The following is a 14,941-nucleotide window of genomic DNA, read 5'->3' as shown; positions in this document are numbered from 1 at the left end:
AAAATGAAAAGTGTTAGGGGTGCTCATTGATTAAGCACCTTTGGGTTAAATTCTTGGTCCCAAAAACAAACAAAAAAATTATTACAAAGGGCTCAGATTCTCACAACCTCATTAGATTTGGAAAAAGCACAGCACCTTTCTCACATGTCTAATTGGTGCTTTTCTGACTTGTACAGGCATTGAGTGTAGTAGAAAAGAATATTGCTGGGCTGGGGATGTGGCTCAAGTGGTAGCGCGCTCAACTGAAAAGAATATTGCTTATAGAAAGCATTGTACTGGAAATTCAAGTTGAAGGAATTTGGAGTCTAGTTCTGAGACAAACCAGTTGTGTGGCCTTGAGTAAATCACTTTGTTTCTGTAAGCCTCAGTTTCTCTAATTGAAATCGGCTTAGTTGTTCTTTAAAGATACCCCCCCAGCTCAAAAATTCCTATTTTATTTCTGACAGACATGTGTTTTTAATAGTTCATAAGTGAAAGGTATTTGTGCCAAATACTTAATAAGAAAATCATGTAGCTTTTCTCCAATGTTCTACTTTGTTTTTTTGAATTCTAGTCAAGGGTTTTTTTACTGGAATGGTAATGAAAATATTAAAACAAGCTTCTAACAGATATTTTCAAATGGAATAAAATGTTCACGAGTTCATCTTGGAAGATTTAGACATATTTATATCTAGGGACTTTCAAGGACTTTGGTCAAGACCTCAGAAATCATTGCCAAATATCTGTTTCTGTGACAACAGATAAGAAGGTTTAAACTCTTGATTATTTTCTTGATGTTGTAGAAAATCTAATAATACTATTTACCCCATTGATACTAACCAGCCCTAATTCCTAATGTACTTTTCTAATTCACAGTTTGGGGTGGGGGTCAGGGGTATAGAAGGGCTTTTGGAAGCCAGGATCACAAACTTTTCCCAGGATGTCTTGTCCAGTGTAGGCACTGAGATTTTTATTCTTCGTTTTCTATACTTTTATTCTCACTTCTATGAAGTGATATGGCTATAAGAAAATACCCATGTCGATATTTTTAAGCCCTTTCTTTGGGACTGGCTGTAGATTGCAGAGAAAAATCCAATCTCCTGCCTGGGTGAATAAAAGCTGTGTTGCCAATTCCTGATCTTTTCAGGGTTTCAACAGGACAAATTAGATTCTTTAGCTTTTTGTATGTCTGATTTACAATTCAACTTTCTTGGATATACTAAAATCTGTATCACATCCTTCTGTTTTCTAGCTTTCAAAATTTTGTCATCATCTTTTCACAGGGTCTTTGTCCTTGTGGGTTTGTCTTTAAAAACAAAACAACTTTGCCATGGTTATGAGTTTTCAGAAGGGGTAGGAGTTAATGCCTATGTTTAATCTTTACCCAAAACCCTGTTGCATTTGTTTCAATCTCACTACATATTTCTAATCACTAGAGTATTGATAGTGGAGGTGGAAAGAAAAAGTGGATAAATTAGAGAAGGATTTAGAAAGTAAAATCTTAGGAGTTGGGATAAGACATGGAAAAGTGTCAGAAATGCCCCATATTTCTGGTTTGAGCAACAGAATGGATAATGAGTTAGAGAACATTGGGTTGATTAAAGTGAAAAATGATGTTTGAGACTGGGGTTTTATGGATTTATACATGTTGGAAGAAGTGGATGCATATGGGTTGAGTAAAGGCACAGAAAGGAAAAGAAAAATTATATACAAGGAACAGTGAGTTACTCACTGATTCTCAAACAAAAGAGTATAATATCGTTGTAAGTATAGGGAAGATTTAAGTGGAATTTTGTTGCACTACCAGAGATTGATCCAAGGGCCTTGCACATGCTAGGCAAACACTCTGAGCTATATCTTCAGCCCTTTTTATATTTTCTTTTACTTTGAGACAGGGCTTTCCAATTTCTCCTTAAACTTACTGTCCTGCCTCAGCCTCCCAAGTAGCTGAGATTATAGAAATGAGCCCCATACCTCACCTAGTAGCAATTTTTGAAGCAGAAGTGCTGTGAGCGATTAGAATAAAGGATTTATTGTGCAATAATGGAAGCTGGTAGAGTATGCATGCTGTTGCATCTTTGTCTAATGTTGATCTTAGACCAACAGTCAGAAAGGAAAGCTGAATGTGGGCAACAGCAACAACAATCAGGAACCTCAAAGACACCTTAAACCTCTACCTATACCTATAGCTAGCTGTAACCTGAGTCTTTCTTCCTTTAGAATTTAGACCAAAATCCTAAATATGGCCTGAAAGCTCTCCAGCCTCATGTATACCTTTCTTTATTTTGTTTTCTGTTTCTTCAGTTCTGATCCTCCTTTAGTTTCTCATTTTTTTTTTCTTTCTTTCTTTTTTTTTTTTTTTTAAGAGAGAGTGAGAGAGGAGAGAGAATTTTTAATATTTGTTTTTCAGTTCTCGGCGGACACAACATCTTTGTTGGTATGTGGTGCTGAGGATCGAACCCGGGCCGCACGCACACCAGGCGAGCGCGCTACCGCTTGAGCCACATCCCCAGCCCTAGTTTCTCATTCTCACCAGTCTGCTTCAAGGCCTTAGTACCTGCTGTCTTCTCTACCCAGAGTGCTCATCTTAGTATCTCCATTCTTTCTCTCCTACTCTTTCTTCCTTCAGATCTAAACTTAAAGGCGAAGCTTTCTGTTTTCTTCCAACCTACACTGGGTTCAGTATTATATGTTTCCATAGCATTCTGTGCTTACCTTTCACAGTCATCGCACACTTGTAGTATTTGATATTTTCCACCAAACTGTAAGCTGTATGCAGTTGCTCATTTTGTTCACTGCTACATCGAAAGTCTGACATATGGTAGCTACTCAGCAAATATAGGTTGGAAACTATAATCTAGAGAAATAAACTAATCTACTTTTATTCATTTTTATTTATTCATTCATTTGTTTTGGTACTAGGGATCACACCTAGGGCATCACACATACTAAGCATGCACTTTACCACTGAGATACAACCCTACCCCTGATCTGCTTTTAACATGGACAGAAATCATTTCATCTTGTTATTCTGTTGGTAGAATGAAGAGTAGCACTTGGAACTCTTAAGAATTCTTCCAGCTGTGGCAGCATCTGCTGCTTTGAGTCCAGGGCTTTTACTTTAGTGCACTGCCTTTCTTGGAGAGGGCCTGAGTACCATGGTGTTACAGTTCACTCTGCTGAATAGGCAGGCCTCTAATTTGATAATTCCTTATGTACTCCTGACCACTCACAGTGCCACCAAAATCATGCATTTACAAGGGCATGTCAGGTGCCTTTCTATTAAAGCAAGTACCAGGTAGCCATGCAATAAGGTGGTTGTCCCAAATTTTCTCATTAGAATTATAGATAGCTAGTAAGTAACCATGCTTCACAAGTCATTCTCTTTCCTCTAGTTCTGAGCTAACTTGTTTATTTAAAGCATTTCTTAATCTCTAATTTCTTCTAAATTGTAATGACTATGCAGCAGCACATTAGTTTCAACTTTTCTAATGGGAGAGAAAATGCTTCTTTTTTGAGACAAGTGTAGACTACCAAATAAAGTAGGAAGAGATTGATTATCTGAAGGTCTTCAAATGGAAAAAGGAATTGTTTATATTTTGTTGAACACTTCAGGATAACTAAGTTATCTTAGGAGGCTTTTGTCTTCATTGGTATTGTTCTGGCTTGATGAGTTGTTTCAGGCTGGCATCTGAATTCAGGAGCCATCTGTGACATTCCCTTTACTTGTTAGCAGTCATATTTATGTAAAGGAATGCATGTGATAAAGTTTCTCTTAAATTTTGAGTTTTATTCAACTGAGTTTTCCTCATTCTATGCCCACCCCTAGCTATTCTGTTCCTAAACTTTGAACTCAACTTGGTTTGACAAGTCATTCTATTCCGTGCAGCCATATAAATTCTTAGGATCTATTCCATTTAGATCAGTGGAGGCTTGCTTTCTTTCTTCACTGGGTCACTGTACACTTTCTCAGTATGCACACCAGTTCTCCCAGTAGGCTAGAAATCCTTCAGGTCTCATTTACAGCAGTGCTGGAAGTCTGATGGTGTGTCCACACAGGGTCTAGAAAAGTTCATTTTTAAAAATTATTTATTTATTCTAATTTGTTAAATATGATGGCAGAATGCAATTCAATTCATATTACACATACAGAGCACATTTTTTTAAACTCTCTGGTTGTACACAAAGTAGATTCACACCATTCATGTCTTCATACATGTGCTTAGGGTATTATGTCCCACTCATTCCACCCTCTTTCCTACCCCCATATCCCTCCCCTTCTCCTCCCTCCTGTTGCCCCATCTAAAGTTCCTGTATTCCTCCCATGCTCCCCCATCACCATTATGAATCAGCATCCTTATATCAAAGAAAACATTCAGACTTTGGTTTGGGGGGATTGGCTTATTCTTCACTTAGCACTTCTCCAACTTCATCCATTTACCTGAAGATGCCATGATTTTGTTCTCTTTTAATGCTGAACAATATTCCATTGTGTATGTATACCACAGTTTCCCTATCCATTCATCTACTGAAGGACATCTGGGTTGGTTCCACAATTTAGCTATTGTGAACTGTACTGCTATAAACATTGATGTGGCTGCATCCCTGTAGTGTGCTGTTTTTAAGTCCTTTGGGTATACACTGAGGAGTGGATAGCTGGGTCAAATGGTGGTTCCATTCTAAGTTTTCCAAGGAATCTTCATACTGCTTTCCATATTGGCTGCACCAATTGCAGTCCCACCAGCAATGTATGAGTGTGCCTTTTCCCTCACATCCTCGCCAACACTTATTGTTGTTTATATTCTTAATAGCTGCCATTCTGACTGAAGTGAGATGAAATCTTAAGAGTGGTTTTAATTTGTATTTCTCTAATTGCTAGAGATGGTGAACATTTTTTTCATATGTTTGTTGATTAATTGTATATCCTCTTCTGAGAAGTGTCTGTTCAGTTCCTTGGCCCCATTTATTGATTGGGTTATTTGTGTTTTTGGTGTTGAGATTTTTGAGTGCTTTATATATCCTAGAGATTAGTACTCTATCTGATGTGCATTAGGTAAAAATTTGTTCCCATTCTGTAGGCTTTCTATTCACCTCACAGATTGTTTCTTTTGCTGAGAAGAAGCTTTTTAGTTTGAATCCATCCCATTTATTGATTCTTGGTTTTAATTCTTGTGCTATAGGAGTCTTATTAGGGAAGTTGGAGCCTAATCCAACATGATAGAGATTTGGGCCTACCATTTCTTCTATTATTTGCAGGGTCTCTGGTTTAATTCCTAGGTCCTTGATCTACTTTGAGTTGAGTTTCATGCATATTGAGAGATAGAGGTTTAATTTCATTTTGTTGTATATGGATTTCCAGTTTTCCCACCACCATTTGTTGAAGAGGCTATCTTTTCTCCAATATATGTTTTTGGTGCCTTTGTCTAATATGAGATAACTGAATGTGTATTTGTCTCTGTGTCCTCTATTCTGTACCATTGGTCTACAGGTCTATTTTGGTGCCAATGTCATGCTGTTTTTGTTACTATTACTCTGTAGTATAGTTTAAGGTCTAGTACAGTAGTCCCACCAGCTTCACTCTTCTTGCTAAAGATTGCTTTGGCTATTCTGGGTCTCTTATTTTTCCAGATGAATTTCATGACTGCTTTTTCTATTTCTATCAGGAATGTCATTGAGATTTTGATGGGGATTGCATTGAATTTGTATAGTGCTTTTGGTAGTATGATCATTTTTTTAAAAATATTTTTTTGTTGTTGTTGTTGTTGTAGTTGAACACAATATCTTTATTTTACTTATTTATTTTTATCTGGTGCTGAGGATCGAACCCAGGGCCTCCCACACGCTAGGCAAGCGCTCTACCATTGAGCCACAACCCCAGCCCAATAATATGGTCATTTTGACAATATTAATTCTGCCTAAGAACAAGGGAGATCTTTCCATCTTCTAATTTTTTTAAATATTTTTTTTAGTTGTAGATGGACACAGTACATTTATTTGTTTGTTTGTTTGTTTGTTTGTTTATTTATTTATTTATGTGATGCTGAGGATTGAACACAGTGCCTCACAAGCACTCTGCCACTGAGCCACAATCCCAGCCCTTCTAAGATCTTCTTTCTTTGTTTAGCATTCTATAGTTTTCATTAAGTTGATTCCCAAGGTTTTGTTTTGTTTTTTAGACTATTGTAAATGGGGAGGTTTTCCTAGTTTCTCCTTCTGAGGATTTGTCGCTGATGTAAAGAAATGTCTTTGATTTATGAGTGTTGATTTTATATTCTACTACTTTGCTGAATTCATTTATTAGTTCTAAAAGATTTCTGGTGGGATTTTTTGGGTCTTCTAGGTATAGAATCATATCATTGGCAAATAGTGATAATTTGAGTTCTTCTTGTCCTACCCATCCCTTTAATTAGTTATATCTGGAGTTTGCTTTAAAATACTGTATTAGGGGGTGGGATATAGCTCAGTGGTAAAATATTTGCCTACCATGCATGAGGCCCTGGGTTCTATCTCCAGTAGTGCAAAAATAAACAAACTATATTAGTTTGCCAGTATTGCTACAGCAAAGTACCACAAACTGAGTAGTTTAGAGCAACAGAAATGTATTGTCTTATGGTTCTTAAGGCAAGAAGTCCAAAATATCAGCAGGACTGGTTCCTTCTTGACAGGGAGACTGTTCCATACCTCTCTCCTAGCTTCTAGAAACTTTAGGTGTCTTTTGCTTATAAATGGCATTCTCCCTGAATCTTAATATTGTCTTCCTTCTGTGTGTCTGTATTTTTGTCCAAATTCCTCTTTTTATAAGGACACCAGTTATATTGAATTGTGCCCCTTTAATGACTTTATCTTAGCTTGATCATCTGCAAAGACCGTATATCCAAATAATATTTCACACTCACAGGTACTGAGGAATATAGGACCCCAACATCTTTTAGGGACAGATACAATTTAACCATAATTACACTATAGCAAAAAATTTAAAAGGTTGATACAATGTTAATTGTTGAATCTGGTTGATGGGTACATAAAAATATATCATTTTGTGTATGTTTGAAATTTTTCTTACTAAAAATTATTCTAAACTAGTTGAGTGGCACATGCCTATAATCCCAACAACTTGGGAGCCCAAGGCATAACAGTCCTAAATTCAAGGCCAGCCTGAGCAAATAAAAAATAAAAAGGGCTGGGGATATAGCTCCATGGTAAAGTGCCCTGGTTCAATCCCCAGTACCAAAAAAAAAAAAAAAAAAACACCTAAGAAAGCAGCAGAGACTCAATTCACAATTTCTATAGCCATGTCTTTAGTGTTCTTCACAGTAACCAAAAGGTGAAAGCAACCTTTTTATCAACAAAAGCATTATAAACAAAATGTGGTATATACTATATACATATAACAAAATATAATTCAGTCTTAAAGAGGAAGTTTTGATAACTGCTACAAAATGAACCATAAAGACACTTTGCTAAGTGAAATAAGCCAGACACAAAAGGACAAATATTGTATGATTTCTCTTTTAAGAGGTACCTAAAGTATTCAAATTTATAGAGAAGAGATTGTTGAATGGGGGCAGGAGTAAATGGGGGAACTGGAGTTTAATGAGGGTGGAGTTTTAGTTGGAGAAGATGAATAAATTCTGTAGATGGGTATTTGTGATGGTTGCACAATGTAAGTGTACTTATGCCACAGAACTGTATACTTGAAAATGATAAATTTAATGTTATATATAGTTTACTACAAAAAGAAAGAGGGAGGCAAGAAGAAAGAAAAGAGCAGGAAATTCTGTTTTTTAAGGAATAATGAGAAAAATTGCTTACTTTGAAAAACTATAAAGTGCACTGTGGAAGAGACCAGGTCTGTCTTGTTATCTCTTTATTCTAGTTGAATGCCTGTTGCAGTTTGGGTCATCAGTAAATGTTATAGAATGTGTTTTTAGTATGTTGAATTTCAAAAATCATTGTTCGGAAGGAATTTTATCTTCTTTTTTGTTTTAATGTTTTTAGTTGTAGGTGGACACAATACCTTTATTTTATTCGTTTATTTTTTAATGTGGTGCTGAGGATCAAACCCAGTGCCTGATGTGTGCTAGGCAAGCTACCATTACCACTAAGCTACAACCTCAGCCCCGAATTTTATCTTCTCCAATAGATGGTACTATGTACATTTGAAAAGAACAAATAATGATAAGATCCCAATCTATTCCAGGAGCCATTGTTTTAATATGATTTAAAATAGGAAGAGGGGGCTGGAGATATAGCTCAGTTGGTAGAGGGCTTCCTCGAATGCACAAGGCCCTGGGTTCAATCCCTAGCACCAAAAAAAAAAACAAAACATCAGTAAAATAGGGAGAGAGCTAGCTCAGTGACATAGTTCTTGCCTAACATGTGTGAGGCACTATTTTCAACTCTTAGCACTACATATAAAAATAAACAAAATTAAATACAAAATAGGGCTGAGGATGTGGCACAGTAGTCGAGTTCAAACAAAATAAAATAAACAAAACAAAGGCATGCTATCCATCTACAACTAAAAAAAAAAAATTAAAAATAAAATAAGTGGAGAATGAAGGATTCCTGGAGGAAGTAGATTCAAGCTGATCCTGAAAGGAAAAAAAAAAATGCCCAGGATATAAGGAGGCAGAATAAAAGAGTAGACAAAAGACCTAGAGGACAAAATGGGAAGAGTAAAGGAAGTGGCAAATAAGACAGTTGCCTCTATAGAGAAAAGGGGGGCCAGTGGAGCCAGTGCCCTGTACATACCTACTTCACTTCACCCATTGTCACACTGCAAGAGCATTAGAGCTTCATGGACCTTTCATAGTCAAAGGAGGTGGATTACAGAGTCTTAGGAGAATTTTGGATAAGGTGAAATTCACAATAGACATTGAGACACATGGAGGGAAAAGAGATTGTGGAGCTGATTGCCTCACAGGAAAGGAAAGTACCACATCAACTGAGAAATATGGCCCCAGCTGAGCTTAGAATGAAATCTTCAATATACACTGGAAATGCTGTATGCAGACATGAGTGCTCATGTACAGGTGGTTATGAGACTGCCAAAGCCAGGGCTCTGTGTGACACTGAGGGCAGGTATAGATATTCCATTATGCAATAGGCTAAGAACTTTCATGAAATTTTTTTTTTTTTTTTTTTGGTACTGAGGATTAAACCCAGGGGTACTTTACCACTGAGCCACATCCTGCCCTTTTTAATTGTTATTTTGAGACAGGGTCTCACTAAGTTGCTTAGGGCCTCACCAGATTGCTGAAACTGGCCTCCAAATTGTAATCCTCCTACCTCAGCCTCCCAAGTCACTAGGATTACAGGCATGCTCCACAAGGTTCTAGGTTTGATCCTTAATACTACAAAATTAAATAGGTAAATGCCATTGATCTTTGAGTGAAATTGTAAATGATTATTGTTTGATGTTTCCCAATATTTATTTCGCAAACAGTGGTATTATTCTAAAGTAGTATCACTGTTAAAAAATATTTGTGGGGGGACTGGGGTTGTGGCTCAGCAGTAGAGCGCTCACCTCACATGTGCAAGGCCCTGGGTTCGATCCTCAGCACCACATAAACATAAATAAATAAAACAAAGATGTTGTGGTCAACTACAACTAAAAAATAAATATTTAATAAAAATATTTGTGGGACTGGGGCTTACTGGTAGTGCACTTGCCTGGCATGTATGAGGCACTGGGTTCAATTCTCAGCACCACATATAAATAAATAAAATAAAGGCCTATCAAAACTAAAATAATATTTTAAAAAAATATTTGTGGTAAGTGTTGATGAGGATATGGGGGAAGAGGCACAATCATACATTGCTGGTGGAACTGCAAATTGGTGTAACCAATCTGGAAGGCAGTATGGAGATTCTTTGGAAAACTTGGAATGGAACCACCATTTGACCTAGCTATCCCACTCCTTGTTCTGTACCCAAAGGACTTAAAATCAGCATACTATAGTTAAGCAGCCACATCGATGTTCATAGCACTCAATTCACAATAGCTAAATGTGGAACCAACTTAAATGTCCTTCAATAGATGAATGGATAAAGAAACAGTGATATATATATATATATATATATATGTGTGTGTATATATATATACACACACACACACACACACAATGGAATATTACTCAGCATTAAAAGAGAATAAAATTGTGGCATTTGCAGTTAAATGGATGGAGTTGGAGAATAATCATGCTAAGCAAAGTAAGCCAATCTCAAAAAAACAAAGGCCAAATATTTTTTCTTATAAGTGGATGCTGATCCACAATGGTGAGGAGGGTGGGATGGAGGAAGTTTGATTGAGCAAAGTGGAGGGAGAGGTGTAGAGGGGTATGGGGGCAGGAAAAATGGTGGAATGAGATGGACACGTAATTACCCTAGGTACATATATGCCTGCACATATGGTGCACCGCTACATCATGCACAAGAGAAATGAGAAACTGTACAATGAATAAGAATGCATTCTACTGTCATATATACCTAATTAAAATTAATTAATTAATTAAAAAATATTTATGTGTGTCTTTATGGTACTGAGAATTGAACCCAAGGTGCTCTATATCCCAGCCCCTTTTTTAAAAAATTTTATTTGGGGGGCTGGGGATGTGGCTCAAGCGATAGCGCGCTCGCCTAGCATGCGTGCTGCCCGGGTTCGATCCTCAGCACCACATACCAACAAAGATGTTGTGTCCACTGAGAACTAAAAAAAATAAATAAATATTAAAAATTCTCTCTCTCTCTCTCTCTCTCTCTCTCTCTCTCTCTCTCTCTCTCTCTCTCTCTCTCTCTCTCCCTTCTCTTACTCTCTCTTAAAAAAAAAAAAATTTATTTGGAGACAAGGTCTCACTAAGTTGCCCCAGCTGACTTCAGACTCGTGGTCCTCCTGCCTCAGCCTCCTGAGTAGCTGGGATGACAGGTGTGTGCCACTGTGCCAGGTTAGAAATTAATTTTTAATTGTTATTTTAATTATTTGACGTATTGGTTTTGTTCTATAAAACATGTTTTATTTCCCTCAAAAATTTAAACTTTACAAATACAAATTCTAAAATCTGCAACTTATTCTTTTAAAAACATGTCTGTAAAAATAACTCAGGAGCTGGATGCAGTGATACACGCCTATAATCCCAGTAGCTCAGGAAGCTGAGGCAGGAGGATTGCAAGTTAGAGGCCAGCCTTAGCATTTTAGTGAAGCACTAAGCAACTTAGCAACACCTATCTCAAAAAATAAAAAGTGATGAAGATGTGGCTCAGTGGTTAAGTGCCCTAGGTTCAATCCCCAGTACAAAAGTAAATAAATAATAATAACAGAGGTATTTCTTATGTTCCTGATGGCTTAAATTATCCTGGGCATCCTAAACCAGTATCTTTGCCCATTGTCCTGCTGTGCTTTTCTAAGATCTTTTCTTCAGCAACTCCTTTTTATTTTCTTATAAATATTTTTTAAAATTTTTATTTTTACATATATTTTTTATTTTATTTTATTTTATTTTTGTTAAAGGAAGAGGAGAAATTGTCTTTGAGGGTTTTTCAATGATCTTATTGACTTTGAAGTTTAAACTTTTTATACCATTTCTTTGTGCTTTTGTTTTCATTTTATCATTGAAAGGAGATTTGTCATTAACTGTTTTTTATTGCAAGGGACTTTTCCTATGGTTGGAAAATTGTTTTGTTTTTGTTTTATAAAAAATTATAACTACTTCTAACTGTCTTATTTCCATTTGTTGGTTTCATTCCTTATTATATACATACCCAAAACATCATCCTGAGAGTAATCCAGTTACCCAGATTTTACTGGTGTATCTGGTAAGGTTTTTTTTATTTTTGGTGGGGGGGGGTGCTGGGGATGTAGCTTGCATGAGAATCTGAGTTCAATCCCCAGCACCACAAAAATAAATTAAAAAATAAAAATAAATCTTTATTTCTAATATTATTCAAAGACAATAAATGAAATAAAGAAACTTCCTTTTTTTAGCAATTTAAATGTCATTAGTGTCCCAGTCCCAAATCACTACATATTTAACATGAAAAAATTAAATTAAAAAAAAAGAAAAATCATCAAATTACCCATCTCCATTCCTTCACCATATCCCAAATTTATATCCAGTTAAATCTTTATTTCTTTAAGAATGCCAGTTAAGCCAGGTGCAAGTGACACATGCCTGTAGTCCCAGTGACTTGGGAAGCAGAAGCAGGAGGATCAAGTGTTCAAAGCCAGCCTCACAGCAACTCAGCAAGGCCCTTAGCAACTTAGTGAGACCCTGTCTGAAAATAAAAATTAAAAAAAAAAAAAAAAAAAAAGCTGGGGATGTGGCTCAGTGGTTAATCCTTCAATCCCTATATGAATATTAGTGCCATTTATAATTGATAATAGTTAAGACTGTGATTGTTCAAACTTTTTAAAGTTATTCTTACCCTGGCTGTTCAAGTTGACCTCAACAATAAAAATGAGAGTAATATATCTATATCAGAAGTTATTTGTGAGAATTAAATAATAATATATGATTAAAAGAATTTGTAAAATAGGAGATGAACAAAAGAGTGCAACTACACTCACATTTGCCAAAATCAATTTTAGCAAATGGGGTTTTCAGAAAGTTGGATTTTCTTACTTTCCTTCATCCTCATTGTGTACATTGATTGGCTTGTGAGTTGTGTTGTGTTGTGTGTGTGATTCCAAAGTCTCTGGCTCCTCTATTTCCCTTTTAGAAATATTTTTGCCCCCTTTTCCCAAAGGAGTAAAAGCCCTTGGTGGTACACCTTAATTTATGTAAGTACTTCAGGGTTTCTAGATCTTTTGAGAATAATTTTCCTTAAAACTATAAGCCAGTCAAAGGATAGGAACACAGAAGAAAGATTACAACCAGACAGCTATAACTGGACTCTCCATTTTTTTCACTCCACTCTTTCCCACTTCTCCCCAGCTATTTGTTTTCATTAAATACTAAGATAACATGGGAGATTGCAAACCTAGCATTTTTTAAAAGCTGAAATCAGAGATAGTAAACTAAAATAGCAACTAGCCAGATGCCTTGATATGATACAATGCTTTCATTTCTTTATTTATTCAACAATTGTTTAATTAGACATTCTGTCAGGAATCATGCTGAATGCTAAGGTTATGAAGATGAATCTCTGCTCTCTAATGCATTTCATTCTAGTGAGAGAGAGAAGTAAATATGCTATTCCATTATTGTATGGTAAATTACCTGGTAGAGGTAGGCACTGAGTACTGAGGGAGCACTAACTAGGATTCTAAGTGAAGGTTTCCTGGAGGAAATGTATCTTAGATGAGTTCTGCTGGATGAGTGAGAGTAAGAAGTTAGGAGTTTTCATAGAATTCTGCTTCATCTATGAATATGGAATAATACATGCCTGATCTTGGAGGTAAAAGAAAATATAGCTAAAGTGTAGCCTTCAGAAAGTGGGATAATTGGTGTAGAGGCAGGAAAATGTTAGTTAAAAGAATTGTGAGTAGGAGTATGTGACATAATAGAAAGTGGATTGTCAGTGATTTGAAGACTTGCCAAATTGCTTTTGAAGCCTAAAAGCCTCCAAAAGTATGAGGGAGTGTTTCTATAGAGAACTATTATGATTTTATATGGTAGGATCAAAGGTGGTGTCCACCATCCTGGTCTCCCCAGGGTGGAGGGTAGACAGCATGGCTCTAAGCCTTAAATACTTCCAGATGCCTACTATGTGATGATAGAATGGAATCCCTGTTACCTGATTATAAGCATCTTCTTTCCTATTCTTTTTTCAGGTACCCTAGAATACACTTCCATACCGGCCTTGTGGATGCCCATCTATACTGCTTGAAAAAATATGTTGTGGATTTCCTAATGGAAAACAGGTAAAAGGGAGGGAGATAATCTTTCTTTCTTCCTCCCCCACTTCTTGTTTTCTTTTCTTCCTTTCTTTTCTTTCTCTCCCTCCCTTCCTTCCTTTATTCCTACCTTCCCTCCTTCCTTGTATTTGGGATCACACCCAGGGCTTTGTACATGCTAGGTAAGGGCTACATCACTAAACTATCCCCACCTCAACTTAAACCTTCTTAAAGTTAAACATCGGTTTATATAAATTACATAGTTGAGTCTCACCTTTGTTTTGGAAATGAAATAGTGTTTTGGGTATATTATTTATTTTTGCCCATACCAAGGGTCTCCTGCTTATATTTTGAAGCCCCATGTTAGAAAAAAAAAAACAGCAAAAAAATTTTTCAGAATTTACCCTATGAGGCACAGGCACATACCTATAATCCCAGCTACTCGGGAGACTGAGACAGGAGTGTCCCAAGTTCGAAGCCAGCCTAGACAACTCAGTGAGACCCTATCTCAAAATGTAAAATATTTTGTACTGAGGATGTACCTCAGTGATAGAGCACCCCTGGGTTCAATCCTCAGCACAGCAAAACAAAAACAAAACCAGAAAACAAAAACTTAGAATTACCCACGATGGCTCTTTTTGTACAGTCTCAGGCTGTTCTTCCCTTTTTCTACCAGTGTAAGCTTCCCAGTTCTTTTGCTGTTTGTCTCCAAGAACATTTCCTTCCCCTAGGCAATTATCCTCTAGATAGGCCCTCTTAGCAAAGGGCTAGAGACATACTCTGAAAGAAGAAGAAAAAAAAATACAGCAATTTTCACACCAGTTTTAGAGAATAAATTCCTTCTGGGTGAACTTTCATGAATGTAGACGAACAAATTTTGGTATTTTTTTCCTATTTTGCTTTGAAAATACATTTATGGGCCTTAAATACTTCCCACAGACTCTATCTGGTACATCACAGTACTTGGGTTTCCAAAGAGAAAAAATTCCTTTTGATTCAACTCAGGTGTGCTCTACCACTTAACTACATCATCAGCCCCATTCCACCTTTTTTTTTTTGAGAGAGAGAGAGAGAGTGTCTCGCTGAATTACCCAGGCTGGCCTCTAATTTGTAATCTTTCTGTCAGCT

At 36.6% G+C, this 14,941-nt stretch overlaps 1 protein-coding gene across 4 annotated transcripts in view; it reads left to right on the top strand.

Moving 5' to 3' along the window:
• The window catches only part of Eif2b3 (eukaryotic translation initiation factor 2B subunit gamma), a 109,797-nt gene that overhangs the window by 59,017 nt on the left and 35,839 nt on the right, over positions 1 to 14,941 (top strand). For all 4 annotated transcript variants that reach the window (XM_005317960.5, XM_078026156.1, XM_078026157.1 and 1 more), the window contains exon 6: positions 13,751 to 13,840. In XM_005317960.5, the coding sequence (XP_005318017.1) occupies positions 13,751 to 13,840 (90 nt within the window). The remainder of the gene's footprint in view (positions 1 to 13,750; positions 13,841 to 14,941) is intronic.

Source organism: Ictidomys tridecemlineatus, chromosome 11 (genome assembly GCF_052094955.1).
Source record: "Ictidomys tridecemlineatus isolate mIctTri1 chromosome 11, mIctTri1.hap1, whole genome shotgun sequence".
In the NCBI taxonomy this organism is placed as follows: Eukaryota; Metazoa; Chordata; class Mammalia; order Rodentia; family Sciuridae; genus Ictidomys; species Ictidomys tridecemlineatus.
This window is presented reverse-complemented; position numbering and strand designations above follow the sequence as displayed.